Source organism: Mirounga leonina, unplaced genomic scaffold (assembly GCF_011800145.1).
Source record: "Mirounga leonina isolate KUSES-001 unplaced genomic scaffold, KU_Mleo_1.0 Mir_128, whole genome shotgun sequence".
Lineage (NCBI taxonomy): Eukaryota > Metazoa > Chordata > Mammalia > Carnivora > Phocidae > Mirounga > Mirounga leonina.
This window is the reverse complement of record NW_023270320.1, coordinates 1,098,930-1,124,666: the sequence shown is the minus strand read 5'-3', so window position 1 is coordinate 1,124,666 and position 25,737 is coordinate 1,098,930. Positions and strand designations below refer to the sequence as shown.

The following is a 25,737-nucleotide window of genomic DNA, read 5'->3' as shown; positions in this document are numbered from 1 at the left end:
TGCCCATTTCTTGATTGGATTCTTTGTTCTTTGGGTGTTGAGTTTGATGAGTTCTTTATAGATTTTGGATACTAGCCCTTTATCTGATAGGTCATTTGCAAATATCTTCTCCCATTCTGTCGGTTGTCTTTTGGCTTTGTTGACTGTTTCCTTTGCTTTGCAAAAGCTTTTTATGTCGATGAAGTCCCAATAGTTCATTTTTGCCCTTGCTTCCCTTGCCTTGGGCGATGTTTCTAGGAAGAAGTTGCTGTGGCTGAGGTCAAAGAGGTTGCTGCCTGTGTTCTCCTTTAGGATTTTGATGGACTCCTGTCTCACATTGAGGTCTTTCAACCATTTGGAGTCTATTTTTGTGTGTGGTGTAAGGAAATGGTCCAGTTTCATTCTTCTGCATGTGGCTATCCAATTTTCCCAACACCATTTGTTGAAGAGACTGTCTTTTTTCCATTGGACATTCTTTCCTGCTTTGTCAAAGATGAGTTGACCATAGAGTTGAGGGTCCATTTCTGGGCTCTCTATTCTGTTCCATTGATCTATGTGTCTGGTTTTGTGCCAGTACGATACTGTCTTGATGATGACAGCTTTGTAATAGAGCTGGAAGTCCGGAATTGTGATGCCGCCGACTTTGCTTTTCTTTTTCAACATTCCTCTGGCTATGTGGGGTCTTTTCTGGTTCCATACAAATTTTAGGATGATTTGTTCCATTTCTTTGAAAAAGGTGGATGGTATTTTGATGGGGATTGCATTGAATGTGTAGATTGCTCTAGGTAGCATTGACATCTTCACAATATTTGTTCTTCCAATCCATGAGCATGGAACGTTTTTCCATTTCTTTGTGTCTTCCTCAATTTCTTTCATGAGTATTTTATAGTTTTCTGAGTACAGATCCTTTGCCTCTTTGATTAGATTTATTCCTAGGTATCTTATGGTTTTGGGTGCAATTGTAAATGGGATCGACTCCTTAATTTCACTTTCTTCTGTCTTGTTGTTGGTGTATAGGAATGCCACTGATTTCTGTGCATTGATTTTATATCCTGCCACTTGACTGAATTCCTGAATGAGTTCTAGCAGTTTTGGGGTGGAGTCTTTGGGGTTTTCCACATAAAGTATCATATCATCTGCAAAGAGTGAGAGTTTGACTTCTTCTTTGCCGATTTGGATGCCTTTGATTTCTTTTTGTTGTCTGATTGCTGTGGCTAGGACTTCCAATACTATGTTGAATAGCAGTGGTGATAGTGGACATCCCTGCCGCGTTCCTGACCTTAGGGGGAAAGCTCTCAGTTTTTCCCCATTGAGAATGATACTCGCTGTAGGTTTTTCATAGATGGCTTTTATGATATTGAGGTATGTACCCTCTATGCCTATACTCTGAAGAGTTTTGATCAAGAAAGGATGCTGTACTTTGTCAAAAGCTTTTTCTGCATCTATTGAGAGGATCATATGATTCTTGTTCTTTCTTTTGTTAATGTATTGTATCACATTGATTGATTTGCGGATGTTGAACCAACCTTGCAGCCCAGGGATAAATCCCACTTTGTCATGGTGAATAATCCTTTTAATGTACTGTTGGATCCTATTGGCTAGTATTTTGGTGAGAATTTTTGCATCCGTGTTCATCAGGGATATTGGTCTGTAATTCTCCTTTTTGCTGGGGTCTTTGTCTGGTTTGGGGATCAAGGTAATGCTGGCCTCATAAAATGAGTTTGGAAGTTTTCCTTCCATTTCTATTTTTTGGAACAGTTTCAGAAGAATAGGTATTAATTCTTCTTGAAATGTTTGGTAGAATTCCCCTGGGAAGCCATTGGCCCTGGGCTTTTGTTTGTTGGGAGATTTTTGATGACTGCTTCAATTTCCTTAGTGGTTATAGGTCTGTTCAGGTTTTCTATTTCTTCCTGGTTCAGTTTTGGTAGTTGATACATCTCTAGGAATGCATCCATTTCTTCCAGGTTATCTAATTTGCTGGCATAGAGTTGCTCATAATATGTTCTTATAATTGTTTGTATTTCGGTGTTGGTTGGGATCTCTCCTCTTTCATTCATGGTTTTGTTGATTTGGGTCCTTTCTCTTTTCTTTTTGATAAGTCTGGCCAGGGGTTTATCAATCTTGTTAATTCTTTCAAAGAACCCGCTCCTAGTTTTTTTGACCTGTTCTACTGTTCTTTTAGTTTCTATTTCATTGATTTCTGCTCTGATCTTTATTATTTCTCTTCTCCTGCTGGGTTTAGGCTTTATTTGCTGTTCTTTCTCCAGCTCCTTTAGGTGTAGGGTTAGGTTGTGTACTTGAGACCTTTCTTGTTTCTTGAGAAAGGCTTGTATTGCTATATACTTTCCTCTTAGGACTGCCTTTGCTGCATCCCAAAGATCTTGAATAGTTGTGTTTTCATTTTCATTGGTTTCCATGTATTTTTTTAATTCTTCTTTAATTTCCTGGTTGACCCATTCATTCTTCAGTAGGATGCTATTTAGCCTCCATGTATTTGAGTTCTTTCCGACTTTCCTCTTGTGATTGAGTTCTAGTTTCAAAGCATTGTGGTCTGAAAATAGGCAGGGAATGATCCCAATCTTTTGGTACCGGTTGAGACCTGATTTATGACCTAGAATGTGATCTATTCTGGAGAATGTTCCATGGGGACTAGAGAAGAATGTGTATTCTGTTGCTTTGGGATGGAATGTTCTGAATATGTCTGTGAAGTCCATTTGGTCCAGTGTGTCATTTAAAGTCTATTTCCTTGTTGATCTTTTGCTTAGACAATCTGTCCATTTCAGTGAGGGGGTTTTTAAAGTCCCCCACTATTATTGTATTGTTGTCGATGTGTTTTTTTGCTTTTGTTATTAATTGCCTTATATAATTGGCTGCTCCCATGTTAGGGGCATAGATATTTACAATTGTTAGATTTTCTTGTTGCATAGACCCTTTAAGTAGGATATAATGTCCTTCCTCATCTCTTATTACAGTCTTTGGTTTAAAATCTAATTTGTCTGATAGAAGGATTGCCACCCCAGCTTTCTTTTGGTGTCCATTAGCATGGTAAATGGTTTTCCACCCCCTCACTTTCAATCTGGGGGTGTCTTTGGTTCTCAAATGAGTCTCTTGCAGAGAGCATATCGATGGGTCTTGTTTTTTAATCCAGTCTGATAGCCTGTGTCTTTTGATTGGGGCATTTAGCCCATTTACATTCAGGGTAACTATTGAAAGATAGGAATTTAGTGCCATTGTATTGCCTGTAAGGTGACTGTTACCGTATATTGTCTGTGTTCCTTTCTGGTCTATGTTGCTTTTAGGGTCTCTCTTTGCCTAGAGGACCCCTTTCAAGATTTCTTGTAGGGATGGTTTTGTGTTTGCAAATTCCTTTAGTTTTTGTTTGTCCTGGAAGCTTTTTATCTCTCCTTCAATTTTCAATGACAGCCTAGCTGGATAGAGTATTCTTGGCTGCATATTTTTCTCATTTAGTCCTCTGAATATATCCTGCCAGTCCTTTCTGGCCTGTCAGGGCTCTGTGGATAGGTCTGTTGCCAATCTAATGTTTCTACCATTGTAGGTTACATATCTCTTCTCCCGAGCTGCTTTCAGGATTTTCTCTTTGTCTATGAGACTCGTAAGTTTTACTATTAGATGTCAGGGTGTTGACCTATTTTTATTGATTTTGAGAGGGGTTCTCTGTGCTTCCTGGATTTTGATGCCTGTTTCCTTCCCCAAATTAGGGAAGTTCTCTGCTATAATTTGCTCCATTATACCTTCTGCCCCTCTCTCTCTTTCTTCTTCTTCTGGGATCCCAGTTATTCTTTTTTTTATTATTATTTTCATTTATTTATTTGAGAGAGAGAGAATGAGAGACAGAGAGCATGAGAGGGAAGAGGGCAGAGGGGGAAGCAGACCCCCTGCTGAGCAGGGAGCCCGATGTGGGACTCGATCCCGGGACTCCAGGATCATGACCTGAGCTGAAGGCAGTCACTTAACCAACTGAGCCACCCAGGTGCCCAGGATCCCAATTATTCTAATGTTGTTTCGTCTTATGGTATCGCTTATCTCTTTAATTCTGCCCTCGTGATCCAGTAGTTGTTTATCTCTCTTTTTCTCAGCTTCTTTATTTTCCATCATTTGGTCTTCTATATCACTGATTCTCTCTTCTGCCTCATTTATCCTAGCAGTTAGCGCCCCCATATTTGATTGCACCTCATTAATAGCCTTTTTGATTTTTACTTGTTTAGATTTTAGTTCTTTTACTTCTCCAGAAAGGGTTTCTCTAATAACTTCCATATTTTTTTCAAGCCCAGCTAGTATCTTTAAAGTGATGATTCTGAACTCTAGATCTGACTTTGTACTAATGTCCGTATTGAGTAGGTCCCTGGCAGTTGGTACTACCTCTTGTTCTTTTTGTTGAGGTGATTTTTTCTGTCTTGTCATTTTGTGCAGAGGAGAATAGATTAATGAGAGAACAAAATGCTAGCAGAGTAACAACATCCCCAGAAAATATACTCTAAACAAATCAGAAAAGACCTGAAGCAATGGGAAAAGAAAGGGAAAGAGAGAAAAAAGAAAAAAAAAAAAGACAAAGAAAAAGATAAAGATATAAACAAACAAAAACAAACAAAACAAAACCCAGAATGTGATCAAATATGATCAGGCTGGTATATAGATCAGTGCCACACACTAGATTTGGGGTGTATTTTGGTCTGTTAGAAGAAAGTGCCTCCCAAAATTTTAAAGAAAGAAAAACTTATATATGTACAAAAATAAGGGTTGATATGATGAAGGGATGGAATATGAGTGTAAAGATGGAAATTATAAAAAATTTTATAAAAGGAATTGATAAGAAGTTGTTTGAAAAAAGAAAGAAGAGGATTTAAAAAAAGAAAAAAGAAAAAAAAGGGAGAGAATGTGATCAGGCAGGGGAGTAGAAAAAACCATATACTAGATATATAGGGTATATTTTGATCTGTTAGAAGAAACTATGTCAAAATTTTAAAGAGAGAACAACTTATATATATATATGCCAAAAATACGGGTAACTACTATGAAGGGATAGAATATGACTCTAAAAATGAAAAATAAAAATGTTTTTTAAAAAAGGGATTGATAAGATGTTGGTTGAAAAAGGGAAAAAGAAAAATTAAAAAAAAGAAAAAAAAAACACAGTTAAAAAAAAAATTAACTTTGAAAGACTAAAGAATCATGGTAAAAAAGCCATGAATTCTATGTGCAGTATTCCCCTAGTGCTGGAGTTCTGCCGCTCTCATTGATCGTTAAACTTGGTCTTCGCTGGCTGTTCTCGCTGATCTTCTGGGGGAGGGGCCTGTTGCCCTGGTTTCCATATGTCTTTGCCGGAGGTGGAATTGCCCCGCCCTTGCCCGGTCTGGCCTAAGTAATCTGCCTGGGTTGCTCTCCGGAGCTTTTGTTCCCTGCGAGCTTTCCGTACAGCTTTGGAGGCGGAGAGTGAAAATGGCGGCCTCCCAATCTCCACCCCGGAGGAGCCGAGAACTCAGGGCCCCGCTCTTCAGTGAGCCCCCAGAGAAAAGCTGTCAGTCACTCCTGTCTCCCTGGTCTCTGGCCGCACTCCGTGCTCACCTGGCCTGTGACCGTGCATTTCTATCTCTGGCACCTGACCCCGGGTGGAGTCTCCAAACCCAGCAGATCCCTGCAGTGCGCTCCTGCGCCGCTCCTCCCGGGGGAGGAAGATGAGTCTCCCCAGATCTGCCACCTGTTGGGTCCCTGCTGGAGGAGTAGTGGCCCAACTGTGCCGTGGATCACGGTTTATGGCAACCCCGAGCTGAGAGCCCGCGCCTGGGCTCTACCTCTGCAGCCCGCTTCCCTGCTCCGTTACCTGGGAGCTCTGCCACACTCAGGCACCCCCGGTCTTTCTGTGACCCCAAGGGTACTGAGACCACACTGTCCTGGAGGGTTCCACCCCCAGCTTAGCCACCAGAGTGACATCCCTCAGCAGAGCAGACTTTTAAAAGTTCCGATTTTGTGCTCCGTGGTTCTATCACTTGCCAGAAGTGGCCGATAGAGGCCCCTCCCCCACCGTCTATCCTCCCGAATATCGCCTCAGATTCACTTCTCCGCACGTCCTACCTTCCAGAAAGTGGTTGCTTTTCTGATGAGAGAGTTGTTGCTATTCTTTTCTTCGATCTCCTGTTGAGTTTGTAGGTGTTCAGAATGGTTTGATCCCTGTCCAGCTGAATTCCTGAGAGGAGATGAAATCCAGGTCTCCTACTCCTCCGCCATCTTGCTCCGCCCTTGACATCCTCATTTCTTTACATATTATTTATATCTGCTTTTGTGCTGCAGCAGAGTTGTGTAGTTGTGACAGAAACTGTATGACTGGGGCGCCTGGGTGGCTCAGTCGTTAAGCGTCTGCCTTCGGCTCAGGTCATAATCCCAGGGTCCTGGGATCAAGCCCCGCATCGGGCTCCCTGCTCCGTGGGACACCTGCTTCTCTCTCTCCCACTCCCCTTGCTTGTGTTCCCTCTCTCACTGTGTCTCTCTCTGTCAAATAAATAAAATCTTAAAAAAAAAAAAAAAAAAAGAAAGAAAGTGTATGACTTGCAAAGCCCGAATTCTCTACCGTCTGGTCCTTTACAGAAAAGGTTTGCTGACCTCTGTTCTAAAGCAATACGGAATTCAGAGTTTAAAACTAGTAACAGCTTAAAAGCTAGGCCCCTGTCGAAGGGAGATCAAAGAGAATAGAATAATTGAATATCTTAAATGTAAGTGAAATAGAAACCTCTCAACTCCAATGCATTGCAGTATCCTTTTCGTCTCTGCTTAGGAATGAGGCCCAGGAATTATTAGAGTTCATGTCCTCTGCCCGGTGGATAGGTTTCATCATCTCTGTAAGTATCCATTCGTGGGCATGGATCTCTTTTTTAACTTTCCCAGGTGATTCTAACATGCAGCCAGGATTGAGAGTCATTGTCTGAGAAAGTGGTAGTCCGCCCCAGGGGCTCAGGCATGAGAGGCCTCGATTACAGCCAGCTGCCCCATTCTGAGGTGTTTTTGAGTAGTTATCCAGGTGACTCTGAAGTGTAGTCAGGACTGAGAAATTTAGTCCTATTGGGTCTGGCACCTTCTGAGCACTTTAAAGGACATTTGCTGATGGATACATATAACCAACTTGACATGAGTCTGATGGATAAGTGGAAGGCCAGTTTCAATGTTGTTATGAGAAATATCCATTTAACTGACTGGAAGGCTTAAGGACTCTTACTATCAAGGCATTCTTCTCTGTATCAAATTACCTGGCGAGCTGAATTCTCAAGCAGAAGTTTGCTTGGTGAGCAAAGAATGAATAGAATCTGAACAAGAAAAGTAGAATCATTTCAGTGGTAAGAATGGTTTACTTAAAATTTTGGAAAATTTCCAGAGATCAATCTACCCATAACCAAGAACTTTGTGTCAGAGACTGAGCCGTTCGATGCTTTAACGCAGTGCTACAGAAACTCTGGTGAAATGAATTGGAACCCCAGTTTTCTGTGTCAACGCTCTCATTCTGCTAACTGGGGATATCTACAGCGCTAAGGTCTCTGATGCCTTGGGGGTGTCCTCTGCCCTCCCTGGTGTTGCTCTAATCAGACCACCTCCTGTAGGAATGCCCCACCCTCTGCAGCCAAGCCTGGGCTGACCGAACACAGCAGCACTGCCGCTCCACCTTCCAGATCAGTCTTCCTAATCACCTACTGCCCTAGGCTCTTGCCTTGATGATTTCCTGTCCCTGACCACACTGGGGGGCGTGGTTTGCCCCTTCATCCTCCCTCCCAGTATCATCTTCTACTTGGTGATCTCTTGTCCTCCTCCTTTCTACATACTCAGACCGCCACCCTTTCGTCCCCACACCCCCACCTGACCTCCAGTCCTCTCTCTGAACTCAGACTGTACTCCCTGCTGGCATCCCTTCTGCTTGGCACTCGGCATATGATTTGACTATATGATCAGCACTGCCGATTTCGGGATTTATAAGCCGATTTATAAGCCGCTTAGTAAGCAGGTAGTACCATATCACGTGGCTCTTTATATCTCCAACTTAGGGTCTTACTCAGAAAACGTCCAGTGTTTGTTCCTGAAGAGAAGGGCACCTGGGTGGTGCAGTCAGTTAAGCATCCAACTCTTGGTTTTGGCTCAGGTCATGATCTCAGGGTCCTGGGATTGAGCCCCACACTGGGCTCCGTGCTCAGCGTGGAGTCTGCTTAAGATTCTCTTTCTCCGTCCCTTCTGGCCTTCCCACTCATGCTGTCTGTCTCTCTCTCTCTAAAATAAATAAAATCTTAAAAAAAAGAGGAGGATAATTCCACATACACAGTATATTTATGCTCCTAGTAATCCATATGAACACTTATATAATAAGCCCTATTTAAATGTCATTTTTATCATTCTTTTAAGGTAGTAAAACTTTTGTTCAAATGCATCTTATCTTTGAATAATAATAATAACTATTCTTATTTACATGAATTATCTTATTTATTATTCACAGCAACCTTATGAGATAGATGCTATTATTAGCCCCATTCATAGATGAAGGAACTGAGGCTTGGAGACTTTGTTGCTCAGGCTGCTGTCCCTAGCACAGGGGCAAGCCAAAATCTGAACCTCAGCTGTGACCTTGAGATACTCCAGGTCTTAACATGGCACATTTCCTCTTCAGTGTACTCCCTTCTGAAACTCATAATTGTCAGTTGAAAGTAGTAAGATTTGAAATCAGCCTAAGTGATATTTATTTCATTAGGGTACCAGCATTGTGATTAATCTGTTCGAAATGCAGCTAAATGTATATATGTTAAGAATAGCTTTTTAAAATCTAGTTTGGCTCATGTGCAGTGTTTTCCTCTCTCTGTCTCTAGATTTACGTTTACTCAGTTGAGCTTTACATTTCAGTTGATGGCTGTATATTAGTGTTTTGGAAACTATAATTTGTGATTCATTAGAGGGTTGTGTAATAGCTTTAGTGGGTTATGTCCAGTGTTTTTAAAAACATTGAAATAGAATAGGCTAGAAGATATCAGAGTGCATCACAAGTAGTAAGGGTAAATACTGTTTTGTAAAACTTGAGTGTGTGTTTGTGTCTACTATGTCATGATGTATAATATATTCCTTTGTATGGGTGGCAGTCAAAATATTTAGAAACCACTGCCATGGATAAAAGTACAAATCAGTTCTTGGTATCTGATTCTTATTCCATAGTTTTCCATACTAAGCTGCAGTTAATCTCAGATTAAAGCCTCACTTGGTGATTCTCAAATATAAATGTGCTTGGGAATAACCTGGGGTGCTTTTTTTAAAAAATATATTTTTTTATTTGAGAGAGACAGAGAGAGCGAGAGAGAGCACAAGCGGGAAGGAGGGTGAGAAGCAGACTCCCCGCTGAGCAGGGAACCCAATGTGGGACTTGATCCCAGGACCCTGGGATCATGACCTGAGCCGAAGGCAGATGCTTAACCGACTGAGCCACCCAGGCACCCCCTGGGGTGCTTTTTAAAATGCAGATTCCTGGGAATCAGGTCCAGAAATTCTGAGTCAGTAGGCCTGAGATGTAGAAGCCTGGTAACTGACACTTAGAATGAGTCCCGCATGTGACGGTGATGTGGGTGGTCCATAGCCCACAGTGAGAAATGCTGACCTAAGTAGACATTTGCTTGGAGCTATGTATTAGGAAATTTTAAAAAATTGTAACAGGTAGGCAGATTGGCATGAGTTAACATTTACTATATTGCAACTTCATCTTTGTCCAATCATAAGGACACAAAGGCATCTTTCAGAGGTATTACCTCTGAGATCAAAGTACTAGAGATGAGATACTACCCTGTCATTGCAAGTATGTGACCTAAGAGAGGGGTTTTTCTGTATGTCTTATTGGGGACCTGCCTTTGTTGGTTTTTGTGTCATCATTTCATGCCTCTTTGAAAGGATTTTTTTTTTTTTAAGATTTTATTTATTTATTTGAGAGAGAGAGAGAGCACAAGCAGCGGGAGGGGCAGAGGGAAAGAGAGAAGCAGACTCACCATGGGGCTCAACCCCAGGACCCTGGGATCATGACCTGAGCCAAAGGCAGATGCTTAACCAACTGAGTCACCCAGGTGCCCCTGAAAGGATTTGTTTGACATGTACCCTCAGGAAGATTTTATCAGGACATCCCAGAAAAAAATTGGGGAGGAAGGTTTTATTCTGGTTTGTTTTATTTCAATTTATTTCTTAAATTAGAACAAAATTGTTGCTTTGTTTTACTTTTTTTCTTAAGCAATTTTTAGATACTATCTCTTCGCTAAAATCAAAAAAGCAACACAGCAAATCCCTCCCAAGAAGGTAAGAAATCTTGGACCCTGGGAGGCACCTCACAGATTAAGGCAGCATCTCAGGCCTGTGGCCATCCCACCTGGCATTTGCAGGAGGAGCTAAATATGATTCTGCTTGATGGAGATTCCACTCTTTGTGGAGATGTGCCTGTATTCAGTATTCTAAATTGTTCTTTGGGGAATTTGAACATAACATATAGATTATAGTATTGTAATAATGTTAAATTTCCAGAGTGTGATTATTATATTATTATAATGTTACATAGGAGAGTGCCCTGGTTCTTGGGAGATACTTCTCTTTAAGGGTAAAGCTGACATGATGTGTGCAACTAACTCTCAAAGAGTTCCAAGCAAGCAAGCAGGCAGGCAGGCAGGCAGAACGTTAACACTTGGTAAATCTAAGTGAAAGATATGTGGAAACTTATACTATTCTTACATTTCTGAAGGTTTGAAATTTTTCCAGATAAAGATATTGGGGGGCACCTAGGTGGCTCAGTTGGTTAAGCGACTGCCTTCGGCTCAGGTCATGATCCTGGAGTCCCGGGATCGAGTCCCACATCAGGCTCCCTGCTGAGCAGGGAGTCTGCTTCTCCCTCTGACCCTCCTCCCTCTCATGCTCTCTGTCTCTCATTAAAAAAAAAAAAAAAGATATTGGGAAAGTATATGATGAAAAAAATTAAATGATATTATTTATATAATGGAATATAATTCAACAGTTAAAGAAAGGTAATGTCAGCAAAAATGGTAAAATAAAGACCTCTGCAAATACTCTTAATAAAGCAATGAGAAAATGGCTAAAAATGGTCAGAATCAACTTTTTAAGAACTCTGGAAATAAAGCTGGCAATAACCTGGAAAATCTTTATCCAAGAAAAATGACTGAATTTTTGTGCAGCCTTAACCTGGCTTATTCCCACCTTCTCCTTAGCTCTTCAGTAGCCTTGAAATCCAGTAGCCCACAAGCACAGCAAGAACCACAACCTGGCAGCCACCAGGGGCCACCGTGGGCCAGGAGCTCCTTTAAAGTATTCCCAGAAAAATGTCATGATTTGATCTGTCTGGGGTTTTCTGGAAGACTCCACTCAGAAGGTTGTCTTTATTTAACTGACTCAGAGCTCTCCCAGTGGAAAAAGCCTTTCCTCCAAAAAACAATTATAGGAAGTCTGTAACTTTGTGGCCGCCTGAGGTGGTAGATAAGAGTTGGGGCAAACAACAAACTAGCTTAAAAGGTGAGGCTGAGGAGTGAGATCTCCACTGGGTTTTTGAAAAGTTCAAATACATTCCTGGGGATCTAGAAGACCATGCTCACATCTAGGGCTATGCTCATTACTTAGGAAAGATGTGAGTAGGCCCTAACTTTTCACCTCTGGCTGACCTTGAGGCTTTGTGCAGGAAGCAAGTAAAGGCTAAGGTAAGCAGTCAACTGCCTGGTTGAGTGTTGATGGCAGGCCCCAACATGTACACAAAACCCCTTGGGAAAGATTTGGAGACTTATTGGTTCTAGACACTTAAATCTCTGTCTAATCGTTAGCTTACCACTAAGTTGTCATACTCAACACAGAATATAGATTTTACAGAATTAGTTCAAGAAAGTCACTAAACAAACAACAACAACAAAGAGCACCAATAATAAACCCTGGGGGTGGGGGGTGAGGTTGATTCTCATTTCCAGGATTGCCACATTATATTATTTAAAATGTTAAGTTTTAAACAAAAAGTTATGAGATATGCAAAGAAACAGAAAGTATGGCTCATGCACAGGAAAAAAAAAATCAATCATTAGAAATTGTCCTGGACAGGGGCGCCTGGGTGGCTGAATTGGTTAAGTCATGATCCTGAGTCACAGGATCGAGCCCTGCATTGAGCTTCCTGCTCAGCGGGGAGTCTGCTTCTCCCTCTCTCTCTGCTCCCCCCCCACTCGTGCTCTCTCTCTCTCTAGCTCACTCTCAAATAAGTAAATAAAATCTTTAAAAAATATTGTCCCTGAGGAAGCCCAGGTATTGGACTTACTAGATGAAGACTTTAAATCAGCTGTATTAAATGTGAAGATTAAAAGAAACCATGGGTTTTTTTGTTTGGGTATTTTTAAAGATTTTATTTATTTATTTGACAGAGACACAGCAAGAGAGGGAACACGAGCAGGGGGAGTGGGAGAGGGAGAAGCAGGCTTCCTGCCGAGCAGGGAGCCTGATGCGGGGCTCGATTCCAGGATCCTGGGATCATGACCTGAGCCGAAGGCAGATGCCCAATTACTGAGCCACCCAGGCGCCCCTAAAAGAAACCATGTTTAAAGAACTAATGAAAAGTATGAGAACCAAGTCTTGCCAAATAGAACCATGTCTTACCAAATAGAAACAGAAGTTATAAGAAAAGAACCAAATAGAAATTCTGGGGTTGAAAAGTACAGAAACTAAAATGAAAAATTCCCCCTAGGGTGTGCTGAACATCTGGTTTGAACAGGCAGAGGAAAAAATCTGTGAACTTTAAGGTAGGTCAATTGATGTGATGAGGTGTAAGAAACAAAAATAAAGAAAAATGAAGAAAATGAACAAACCTCAGAGACTTGTAGGATACCATCAAGCATGTCAATGTAGACATAGTGGGAGTTCTAGAGGAGAGGAGAGAAAGGGGCAGAAAAAATTATTTGAAGAAATAATGGCCCCAAACTTCCCAAATTTGATGAAAAACCTGAATCTACACATCTAAAAAGCTCAACAAACTCCAAACAGGAAAATTCAAAGAAATCCACAGTAAACATATGATAATCAAATAGTTGAAAGACAAAGACAAAGAGAGAAAGAATCTTGTGAGTGGTAAGAGCAAAGCACTCATTGGGTCCAAGGGATTCTTAATAAGATCGGTAGCTGATTTCTCATCAGAAACAATGGAGGCCAGAAAGTGGGATGGCTTATTCAAAGTGCTGGAAGAAGAACACTAAACCAAGAATTCTATATTCAGCAAAACCATCCATCAGAAATGAAGGGGAAATTAAGACATTCCCAGATAAACAAGAACTGAGAGACGTCATAACTAGCATGCCTGCCCCACAAGAATTATGAAAAGAAGTCCATAAGGCTGAAATGAAAGGACACTAGACAAACTCAAATTCTTGTGAAGAAACCAACAGATGAAGTAAAAGTAACCATTTCCCTATTTATAGGGAAATATAAAATACAGTATAAATGTATTTTTTGTTTGTAACTCTCTTTTTCTCTTATCTGAAAAAATAACTGCATAAAACAAGGTTCATAAATCTGTATTGGTAGACACAGTGCATAAAGATATCATTTTAATATGATAACAACACAAAGGAGGGGAGAGGGAATGGAGGACCAAATTTTGTATGCTGTCGAAATTAAGTATTTCTTCAAAAAGAACTAGAAAATCTGACTAGACCTATAACAAGTAAATGGATTGAAATAGTAATCAGAAAACTTCCCCTAAAGAAAAGGCCAGGCTCAAATGGCTTCCCTGCTGATTTCTACCAGTCATTAAAGACGAATTAATACCAATGCTTCACAAACTTTCAAAATTTAGAAGAGGAGGGAATACATCCCAACTCATTCTGTGAGGGCAGTATTATCCTGATACCTTAACCAGGTAACGACTAAGAAAAGAAAACTACAGACCAATATCCCTTATAAATACAGATGCAGAGATCCTCAACAAAATACTAGCAAACTGTATCCAGCAACATATAAAAAGGATTTTACACCATGACTAAGTGAAACTTACCCTAGGAGTGCAGGGTTGACAACATACAAGAATCAATCAATGTAATACACAAAACTGCATGACCATCTCTATACACACAGAAAAAAAATTTGAAAAAAATGGGGATTTATTTTATTCTGGATATTTCAGATAAGTGGAATCGTATAATATGTGACCTTTTGTGTCTGGCTTCTTAACTTACAGTGATGATTTCAAGGTTCATCCACACTGTAGCATGTAACAGTAATTCACTACTTTTTATTTTATTGTTTTTGATGCTACTGTAAATGGGATTACTTTCTTAATTTCTCTTTCATTGTATATAGAAACACAACTGATTTTATATGTTATTTTGTATTCTGAAACTTTTACTGAATTAATTTATTAGTTCTAACAGATTTTTGGTGAAGTCTTTAGGGTTTTCTATATATAAGATCATGCCATCCACAGACAGAGATAATTTTACTTCTTTCTTTCTGATTTTGTCATATATGGCCTTAATTATGTTGAAGTACATTCCTTCTATACCTGATTTGTTAAGGGTTTTTATCATGAAAGGATGTTGAATTTTGTCAAATGTTTTTTCTGTATCTTTTGAAATGATCATATGGTTTTCATCCTTCATTCTGTTAATGTGGTGTATCATGTTTATTAATTTGCAGGTGTTGAATCATCCTTACATCCCAGGGATGAATCCCACTTGCTCATGGTGTATGCTCCTTTTAATGTATTGAATTTGGTTTGCCAATATTTCGTTGAGGATTTTTGCATCTGTGTTCATCAAGGAGATTGGCCTGTAATTTTCTTTTCTTGTAGTGTTCTTATGTGGCTTCGGTATCAGAGTAATGCTGGTCTTGTAAAATGAGTTTAGAACTATTCCTTCCTCTTCAATAGTTTGGAAGAGTTTGAGAAGGATTGGTATTAATTCATCTTTAGATGTTTGGTAGAATTCACTCATGAAGCCATCTGGTCCTGAGGCTTTTTATTTGTGGGAGATGTTTGATTATGGATTCAATGTCCTTGCTCATTATTGGTCTGTTCAGATTTTCTATTACTTTATGATTCGGTCTTGGGAAGTTGTATGTTTCTAGGAATTTATCCATTTCTTCTAAGTTATCTAATTTGTTGGCGTATAATTGTTCACAGTAATCTCATGAGATTTTGTATTTCTGTGGTATTAGTTGTAATGTCTCCTCTTTTGTTTAGGATTTTATTAATTTGAGTAACATCTCTTAAATCTCTCTTAGGTAGTCTAGCTAAAGTTTTGTCCATTTTGTTTATTGTTTCAAAAGAAACTTGCTGAAACAGAGTTGTATAAGCTGGCTTGTATAAGCTCAGAATCTAGAAAATTCTAAATTATTTAAGGTACCTACTATGAAAAGCTGCTTGAGAATATGTTTAATTTTAAATTCTTGACCATATTCAAGTGTTTTCAGTAAGTAGAACTCATAAGCAATTTCAATATTTAGAGCTGTTAGATTTAAAATTTTAAATTATAATGTGGGTTTTTATGTAAATTTTTAAAGTATTTTTTTAAATGAAAGGTTATTGTGGGAAGTGCCACATTAAGGGAATTTCCTTGTAATGGTATAAAGAAGTCTGTATGAGAATAAATCACAGTAGACAATAAGATCTTTTATCATTTTCAATCCGGCAATTCTGGGAAATGCAAGTCAATTAGAGAAATTAAATCTCCAGTAGAAACAGTAGCTTTCTGAGGTCATTATAATGTCTAGCACAATAATTGTTTATAACTTGGAGGAGTCCCTGTGCACCAGCCTTATTATATATAAGAGGGAATTGAATGAGAAACTTGAGAGTTTCATCAGTCAATAATACAATTGAAGAAGAATAGTGAGCAATCATGGGGCCTTTGGGAACTACATATTCTGGAGTCGTAGTAGGAAATTGCATAGTATCGAAAGGAGGGCCCTCATTCTGCCATGAAAAAGGCCTATTTTCCTTACCAGGCCATTACTTTAGGCGTGCCACTAAATGTTCCATTTCTTTGTATGGATAAATTAAGTATTTCAAACCAAATTGTATCTCCTTTTTCTCAGCTCTCATTTTTTCTGTTATTTCATATTTGTCATCTTTCTAAAAGCATGGGTTTATGTCTGTCCTTAGGAGTCTATTGGTTGGAGACACTTGCTGATGATATGTGGGGGGTTCCCCAGTACCCACCTGAGGGAAGAAGGAGGAATCCTGGGCAGTGCCCCCCAACAGTGAAGGTCTGAGATACACCTCAGCTTTTCCTGTGGATCTACCCCTCGATTCATCCGATGCTTATTGATCGATCATCCACTGTATCCCTGTGTGTGCCGTCCACTGCAAAGTGCCAGATCATCTCTGCAGATTAAGAAAAGGGGGGGCAATCCCGGCCCACCCAGGATTCACAGCTTGCTAGGTCATCCAGTACAAGTCTGTACAGGCAAAGGCACAAGAATGCACCGGGCACGGGAGGACAGAGGGAGGACTGGGCAAAGTGCTTGGGAGCCCAAAGAGGCCACTTCAGTTTGTAGCAAGACCTAAGAGGTGGTGGCACTTGACTAGGGCTGTGAAGCCTGGATTGGATGGAGAAAGTACATTCCGGGAGGGGCCCTGGTGCAGAGGCAGGAGGCACATGGCACACCAGCCATGATCATCTTCTGGATGGTCACTGTGGGGTGGGGGGCCATGCACAGAGGACAAAACAGGGTCTTTGCCTGTGCACCTCTGTGGCCTGCATTTTTGGGTTACAGCCTCATGGCTGTGTTGGGTGCATTCCCAAACCACCACGAGACCCCCTTGGGGCGAATCAGAGTTTTGTGTTGCAATGTGTCCTTGCTTTTGCATGGCCTCACTGCCCCTTCATCCTGTTTTATACATGGTGGAGCAGTGCTGCTCTGGCCTAGTGAGTGAGTCCCCCTGCCCAAGCAGTGAGCGGCATTTCTGAGTGAAGACAGGGGACATGTTGAGGGAGGGGCCAGGCGATCCTGCAGAAGCCAGTTTCTCATCATCCTGTTGTGGGCTATGCTCCAGAGCTGATGCTGATGAGTTTGAGATGAGAGGAAGGTATCCACTGTGGATCTACCCCTCGATGTTTGACCCAGATGTTTGACAGTGTATTAATCTCTCTGTTCTGGAAAAGAGAGAAAGTAAAGTTGTTCCAATTCTTTTTCTGGTGTTTCCAGCTCAGCCCCCTTTCTTAGTAGAAAATACTTGTTAGTTATCTGAGGCCCTTCCTGACAGCAGAGAGGAGAGCATGGGGCTCCTCCAGATACCGGTCAGTTATAAAAAGTGCTTGGGTTGAGTGATCGGGAGGGAACACAGTACTATTATCCTTCTGCGGATAGACTCAGCTGAGCGCAGTGACCTGGCAGCCATGCCGGAACCACAGATGGATGGCAAAGTTAGCCCTGGGCCTTCTCCAACACCCATGACTGGCTAATGGTGCCTCCCAGGCCAGCCACTGCCCTGTCCCCACCCTGCCTCTGTGCGCCCTCACGTCCAGCTCCCTGCATCAGCCATCACATGTGTATGCTGGGAGGTCGGCAGGAAGCATGCGTGTCTCCCGCTGGCCAGCATTGGTCATGGTGGATGAGCTGGGCGCGGCGGGGTTCTCTGCAGGGGTTGGGGAGATGGGGAAGCAGAGGCTACTGGTACCACGTGCGTGTGGGCCCCCATCGGGCAGCGGGGCTGCTGCGCAGACGGGACAGAGCTGAGTGCTACAGCCTGCAGTTTTCTCACGGCTTGTGGGCGCGCTGAGAGCGGCTTGGCCGTTTCAGACTGGGGAGCGCCACGGGTAGAACGTGAACCGTCTCATCCTTGTAGAGGGCGTAACCGAAGAGAAAGGAAGCGGATTGCCTTTTACATCAGGGCCAAATGCAGGGTCCCTCGGCATCCACTTTCCTGAATTCTCTTCCTCTAGAGGCAACACATTGAAGCCTAGAAATGGATGTTTTAAGACTTGTTTAAAAAGTTCTTCCAAATTAAGGTCATCTCAAACACTAGGCACAGTGTTCCCCTCACCCCTTTTCCTGGTGGTTCTGGTGACAGACAAGCCCAGACCCCCATCTTCCTCTCTCCCCCTGCCCTTTGCTGTAGCAGAGCAGTTCAAGCCAGGGTTTGGGGAATTTAGGGACAGAACAAACTAGATTAACTTACATATTGGGTAAGGGTACACATCAAATTACCACTCTCCCCTCTAAGTTTATAGTACTCAACTGTCTCAGTGGTCAACTACCTACAGTCTTGTCATATCTTTAATGCTTGTTTCCTCAGTTTCTAGGGCTGCTTTGTGTTCTTAAGTATTTAAGCTTCTGGGAGAGTATTTAACTTTTGTAAACATTTGATATATATACACAAAGATCCATATGTAGGCTGTTCCAGGAGGAAAACTGGACAGTTCCTTTAACACAGCATATCCAGGAACTGCATTCCTCTTCCTTTGGTGAAAGTTGCTTGCTGTTGGTAGATCTCCAATGGTAGATCCTGGAAAACCTCTTGGAGGAGGCACCTGAATTATGAGTCAGATACAGCCTAAAGAAGGAAGGCCTTCCTGCTCTGCCAACTAGCTAACCTATATCCCTGCATTCTGGGGGGGTCCCAAGAGTATGGGCCTTGAGACAAATTAAGAAAGAGACCCAGTACTGGCTGTTAGAGAAAGATGAGCCCCAGGGTGTGGGTAAGTCCTGTGAGACCTGGCAGGAGGCTCCCTTAGATGAAGAGGGAAAAATCCAGGTGCCTCTCAAGGGTGAAACCTTCCTGAAAACTGCCCAAACAGGTCAGGCAGAAGTGCGGTGAGCTTGACCTGCCGGGGCGGGGCTGTGGAAGCCTCCAGGAGATGTGAACACGACTGTGGGGGCCGCTCTGCACCTGCACATGCATCTGTGCATGAGGGAGGTAGCCCTGTCCTCACCAGGGGCCAGGCCAAGTGCTGAGGAGGCTCTGGAACATGACTTCAGTGCTCCTCACAGAAAATACGACCTGCGGCTACCTCCCCAGAGAATGCAAGAGCAGGAGGATCCCACCACAAGCAGAACCGTGCTGAACTGGATGCAGCATCCCAGAAAAACAGAATTTGAGAATGGCAAGGGCCATTGGGCTCCACCAGATTTGCAATGAGGAACCAGAGACAAGATAAGCAAAATGAGTTTCCCTAAATAGATGAGGGACAGCGCTGGGATGAAAGCCATTCGTCTACTGACACGCTTTTCCACACACGTCTATTGAGCACCTAGTGGGGGCAGGCGTGGCTCTAGGCCCCGGATCCAGGTTTGCTGCCGCAGACATCAGGGTTCTTCTAGTCACCAGGCCTCCTGCCTTGATCGAAATCTAAAAGTCTTGTCTGGCACTGGACTCAGACAAGGTTGGGCCCACAGATTCCCAGGATAAAAAACTCAGCTCAGGCACAGGTTTGAAAGATGTTCCGTCAAGGAAGGGGGAGCAGAACTAGTTCTGCTCGGCTGGTTAAATGACCAGGTATAGGCACAACCTCACATTTGAAAAGTTTCGGACTCTGTTTTTGTGTTGACCTTCACCCAAGAGACTTACTCGGAATATAGACTTTGAAATGGAAATGGGTTTTTATACTTGTTTTGAATACATCAAGATTAGAGAGGCCTTAGGAATGGGGAGTGGGTGAGGGGAGAGCCCAGGCTGTGGGAGGAGAGGAACCATTACGAAAAGATGGGTGGCATGAGTGGGAAGGGGGATTTGCCAAAGGCTAGGCCCCCCGCTGCACAGGCAAGGTTAGGAGCTGAAATAGGACTCAGAGTCGTTCTCTAGTTCTGTCTGGCCGAAGACAACGCCTGTCCCTCTAGATACAACATGAATTCCTGGAACTTCTGCTCAAGACATGCCCCATTTCAGAAGTTTCTGCTGTCCCTGGGAAAGAAGAGCCAAATGAAGAAACGTGTTGCTTGGCTTTACCACCACAGGCCTGGGCATCCTTGCCTGGGCTGAGGACAGCGAGAGCTGATGCTTACAGACCGCTTTATGCTTTTGGCAGCGTTGAGCTAACTACTAACTCTGTGAGGTAGTTAAGGAAGGTGTTTTTATTCCCATTTTCCAGATGAGGCAGCTGAGCTTCTGGGAGAGTAATGGGCTGGCCTAGATCACAGAGTTCATCTATAGGAGAGCCAGGTCTGGCATAGCCTTCGTGATCTGAGTCCAAGTCTGTCATTTTCCTACCGTGCTCTCTTGCTTTACCTGAAGGTGGGGAAGGAGTCCAGGTTTCAATCTGTTTTGGGATAGACATACATCAAGGCCATCGTGCCTGGTCTCCAGTCGCATACAGATGAGAAGACACTAGGCGGGGCCATTCCAGTGTGATTTTATTTCTTTGGCCCAGTGGTTTCATTCAGGTGGCTTGGAAGGCACGGAGCTTGTCCTGGGTTCTGTTCACCTAGTCTCCACTGGTTCAAGTTTCTCTATCACAGAGAATGTCCATTAGCTATAACTACAGTTTTCACTGTGGGGAAATTGCTAGAGAAAGAAGAAATAAGTTGGTGTTAAAACTTCACTGAGTGTTCTTGGTACCTTTAATATCAGTGAGTTTCCAGTGAGTCTGGGTCATTCCGTATCTTCTTGGTAGTTTCAGTGCCCTCATGATTACAAAAACTATGGGCCCTGGTCTTGTGTTTTCCAAGGGATTCTGTCTGCCTGGGTGCATGAGCACATGAGTGACTGTATCCAGTCTTCCCTTTTAGAGCTGCCAACTTCAGGAACTTTACCTTCATCCAGCTGAATGGAGAGTTTTCTCGGGGAAAAGGCCTTGATGTTGGAGCCCGCTTCTGGAAAGGAAGCAACGTCCTTCTCTTTTTCTGTGATGTCGATATCTACTTCACCTCCGAATTCCTCAATACATGCAGGCTGAACACACAGCCAGGTAAGGGTCTCTGGAGTAGGCTCTTCCCTTTCTCTCCCCCACGGTGGTGGTCAGCTCTGTCACAGTCACACTCTTCCTTCAGTTTCCCTCTGATGTCCTGCTTCTGCGCTGGCCCGATTTTACTCCCATGACAAAAAAAAAAAGGAAAATCATCTGGTTTGATTTCTCCTTTGATGTCAGTATGGGCCTGTCAGCCACCATAATTCTGGGGCTCTTCGTCCTACGTTCCAGTCTGTAACCCCTTTCCCATTTTCAGCTGGGACGTCAGCCCTAGTGAACATCCATGGGAGAAAGTGTGGGAGGACAGGGGCTGGAAAGCTGAAACTAAAGGGAAAGGAGTGGCTGTGGGCGTGTACTAAGGGAGGAAGGGCTCGGAGCAGAAAGAACCCACAACAGGAAAGTGATTTTCATAGAGTTTGACTCGAACCAAGGCTGATATTCAGCTGATAACTACTGTTAAAATACAGAAGCTCTTCCATGTAAGCTGGTAAAGAGCAAGTACCCTGGGGTCCCTAAATCCACTCCTGCTGCCTGAAGTCACCCTGGCCCCTCTAGCCATCCTTTGGACTCCCACAGGCGGGGGGTGGGCATCAGAACTCTCTCTCACGCCCGCCAGAGCCACCCACCGACTGTCAGTATTTTGAATACCACTTCTGTGCTAGGAGGTCAGAGATATTAGAGAGTCTGTCCATGTGGTCTGGGTGCACAGAACTTCTAAGATCTGTTTTAGGGCTGAGTGATAAGGAAAACTGGATGCAAATACCTGGGCTATTTCCGAGGGCTGAATATAAGTGAATCAGCCTAATAGTTTTGTCTTGTTGCTTTAAGTGAGTGTTTGTTTCCTGGTTTGCAGGGAAGAAGGTATTTTATCCGGTCCTTTTCAGTCAGTACAATCCTGGCATAATATACGGCCATCACGAGGCAGTGCCTCCCTTGGAACAGCAGCTGGTGAGTAATCATGCCGCAGGTGCCTTCGCGTGGCTCTGTGTCATGTCTTTCATTACCAGGGGCACCTGACCATGAGTAAAGGTGAGTGGAAATCTCTGGATTGATTCCCATAGTAATTTTTAAGTTTGGCAGACGTTCTGGCCCTTGCTCCCAGCACCTTGTCCATTAAAAGTGCTTGCAATATTTAAAAATGGAAAATAAATAGAACAGTACCTTACAGAAAGGTAATTTCACACCTTCATAGTTTTCTTATATGGTTTTTGGAAACTAGGATTATTGCATTGTGGATGCAGCACATTTTCTCTTTGTTATTACAAAGGCTCCCAGGTAAGGTGACAGATGGCAAACAGAAGCCAGAAAGGGGTGGCACACCCCAGGTCACACGGTGAGTGAGTCAGTGGGGGACCAGATCCAGTGCCCGTCCCATCACGCTGCCATTCCCTCATATCACAGTCCCTCTGGGACATGGTCACCAGCAAGGTGGCTCTTAAAGGAACGTTGGAGGGGCTCCTCTGCTAAGATCGTGGGTTCACAGGTCATGGCGAGTGGAACCACACAGCCACCAAGATCTCCATACGCTGAGTGGTTTTGGTGGTGGTGGCGGCGGCGGCAATGAGCCCATTTGACAGAGAAGCAGTGCGGGCAACAGGAGGATGAGGTAAAACCAGGAGAGGGTCTCTGTAACACGTGTAGGCTTGCCCTCCGGAGATGAAAGTCCCCATTATTGTTGGACTCTGACCCCCAACTTGGACTCTGACCTTTTCCTGCAAAGAGATCAGCTGGGTATGTCTAAAGCTGCTTCTAGCTCAGGCTGAATAGCAGGAGACAGCTGACCTGGGGCTGTCTGTGCTTCATTGCCTTGAGGGTCTCTGTCTTGAGGCAACGCTGTGTCTCTTCCCACTGAGTACGTCTTAGGGTGGAGAAGGGAAAGCTGCTGTGTGAACATGAAGATGGGAAGGAACCAACTTTCTCTCTCTTGCTTCTGTACAATGGGAGAGTAAATTGATGTTCATTGAAAACATGTGTTCTTTGAAATTTGTTTGGAGGACTGATTCTGTCTTTAAGCTTCCAGAAGTAGCAAAACCTGTTCTCTCTGGCCCCATCCTCCAGTAAACCTCTGGCAGCTGATACAGTGATCTTTTCCAGAAGGTTTCAGCTTGGGTTCCGTGAGGTTGGATGAGGTTTACTCCTACCCCATCCCAGCACGGTTTCCCTTGGGGCCCACGCCACACGATATGGTAATAATAGAGTTCTGTCTTCCCCCAGTGAAATCCCAACACCACAGATACACTGAATATCTGTTTATATAACTGTATGTTTCTGTGTACTGTATGTGTCAACACGGTAAGAGTTTTTCATTCCCCAAGAATCAGTTTTTACCTACTTTAGGGTGATACCGCTTCTGTTGAGACACAAACCTTGTTTCCTTTCCATGAGTTCTAAGCTTCCACCAGCATTTGAGGGGGAAATGGGATACAGGATTTATTTTCTTTCAACCAATCAGAATATAAATTCCTTTGGTTTTAAATAAAGTACTTCTTTACATTTGACATCAAATGTGATTAATGTTTCAACTACAAACTCATAAAGATCTTATTTGCTTGCAAGGAATTCTTTTTATTCCACACTTTAAAAGTTTTATCCTTTTATTACCATTCCTGCAGAGAAGCAGGTGCAAAGGGAAACTAGAAGTTTCCCTAAGCCGGTTTCTCAGATCCCCAGAATTAATGGTCAAGCAGAAGCAGAACTTAGATCGCTGTGCGCATAGCTAGAGCCTCAGAATTCTCCTGCAACTGGGGACATTTACTTCCAAATATACCTTAGAGCTTTTCTAGAGCATGTCAGTCTGCTATGTTAGGGTTCAGTATTCGTGATGATTCAGTCCAGAGAAAGACAGCAGTTGTCTCTGAGACACAGGAGGTTCTCCATCCACAAAAGGAAAGTGTTGATTACGTTTGTTATTGGATGAGCCATTTCTGGAGCCCTTGCCGCCTGCAGAGAACTCGACTGGACATTCTAGAGGAGTCAGAGGAACTGAAAGAGTTTCATATGCTTGGGAGTGATTGGGGAGGAGGTCACTTTACTCTCTTGTTTTTGTAGACTTGCCCAGGATCACACAACCAGCTAGTAGGAGAACTCAGGCCCAAAGCAGGATTTCCTTACCTAGTGCAGTGGAAGCAGATTGGCTTAGGATCTAGATGAGGGCTGAAATATAAAGGAAATGATCTGACAAAAATTCCAAAGGAGAACATCAAGCTACAGAAATTAATTTAATGGAGACAGAATGTGTAGGTGCTGAGAAGGTATAAAATAAAAAGAGATGGTTAGGGATGGTAAGTTAGGAGGAACTTCCTAGCAAGGGTTCATTTTGGCTCTGTCCTGAAGGATCTGAGATCTGTAGATATTCTTGAGAGCCACTCCTGGCTCAGGGTGGAGGGAGAACACAGGTCCAGAAGGGAGCTATGACAAAAAGTACTCACAGATGCAAACACAAGACAAGTGTTCCAGCAGCCCTGCGAATGTGACCTCATTAGTCCCATGCGGGTCATTGCTTGTCAGGCTCTGGCCACTGCTGTTTGATAACACTTTGTCTTCAGACTAAAGCTGGAAGCCACATTCCTGATGTGTGTGTTTCTGTGTGTGTGTGTGCACGCGCGCCTTCAGACTACTCGTTTCTTTACTTTTGAGTACAGTCCATTAGTAATTGGAAGTATGTGAAATCATGGGATTTTATGCTAACATTCAGTTTCTTGACTTGTAAACCTGAGATAAACCTTGCTGATGCTTTAGTGTAGAAACAGCTCAGAGAGAAAGGAATGACTCTGATTTAAATAATTATTAACTTTAGATATTCCACTTTCCTAGTTCAAGCCTTGTTCATGCTGGGGCCACTCCTGCCTCCTCCGTCTATAGACCCTTTCCCTCCCCTATCATCCGGTCTTTCCTTCACCCTCTGCCAGAGATACATTTCCAAAACACAGATTAATCCCATTTTAAATCATCTTTCTGGCCTAAAGCCAGGGGTGTGCTAGTAAATGTGTAACAACCCACTGTCTGAGGAAGGAGGGGTAGAAAAAGCCCTGATTCATCGTGTTTGCCATTTTCCATGCCGTCAGTACCCCCACCGTGGCCTGGGGAGGCCCCAGAGTGACATCACTGGATGCACAATCCTGGTGAGCTGGGTGGGACAGCCTCCAGCACAGCACCGCAGCCTTGATGCCTTGTTGGGGTTTATCTGCTCCCCACGCTGACTCTGACACTGGTGACCGAGGAAATGGCTGCAAACACCAGCACCTGGCGCGTGGTCCCCGCCCAACAGACACCCCACTCTGCCGCTCTGCCAGGCAAGCATACCTGTCCCGCTTCTCCGTATGCTGACCTTCCCCCTCGGGGCCCTCTCCTCACTGGGAGATGCCCTTGCTCCCTGACACCTCAGTCCGCCCTGCATCCCACCCATCATTTAAATCCAGTGACTCTGTGCTACTCTGTCCAGTGTGTAAATGGTGTACTGACTCCCGTCCTCACCCTCTCTGATTCTATACCCTGCCTGTCTCCCCCCTTCCAAGAAGTATTTTACGACTAATCTGCATTTCAGTTTCAATGTCTAAAGCTTGCTGACTGGGCACAGTCCATCCTTTTAGTCTGCTTCTATATATTCGGGAAGCAGGCACTCACTGAGTACCAAGAGTAGTATTAACAGATGCCATCCACAGCTTATCGGAAGCTAGCATGGTGCCCGCTTTATTTCGTGGAATAGCCAGGAAGGTGAAGAGGCATTATTATGCTCGTTTCACAGAGGAAAACTTGAAGCTCAGAGCATAAGTCACTGCTCAGATCGCTGAGTGAGTGAGAGGGTTGGGAACTCGAGGCCTGCCCCGTGTGATGGGGTCGGGGCTGAGTATGCTGAGTGGCAACGACAGGTTCT

At 43.3% G+C, this 25,737-nt stretch overlaps 1 protein-coding gene across 3 annotated transcripts in view; it reads left to right on the top strand.

Annotated features, from left to right (window-relative positions):
* CSGALNACT1 (chondroitin sulfate N-acetylgalactosaminyltransferase 1) overlaps nucleotides 1-25,737 on the top strand; it is a 342,670-nt gene that overhangs the window by 308,288 nt on the left and 8,645 nt on the right. For all 3 annotated transcript variants that reach the window (XM_035003899.1, XM_035003897.1, XM_035003898.1), the window contains exons 6-7: nucleotides 20,686-20,864; nucleotides 21,718-21,812. In XM_035003899.1, the coding sequence (XP_034859790.1) occupies nucleotides 20,686-20,864; nucleotides 21,718-21,812 (274 nt within the window). The remainder of the gene's footprint in view (nucleotides 1-20,685; nucleotides 20,865-21,717; nucleotides 21,813-25,737) is intronic.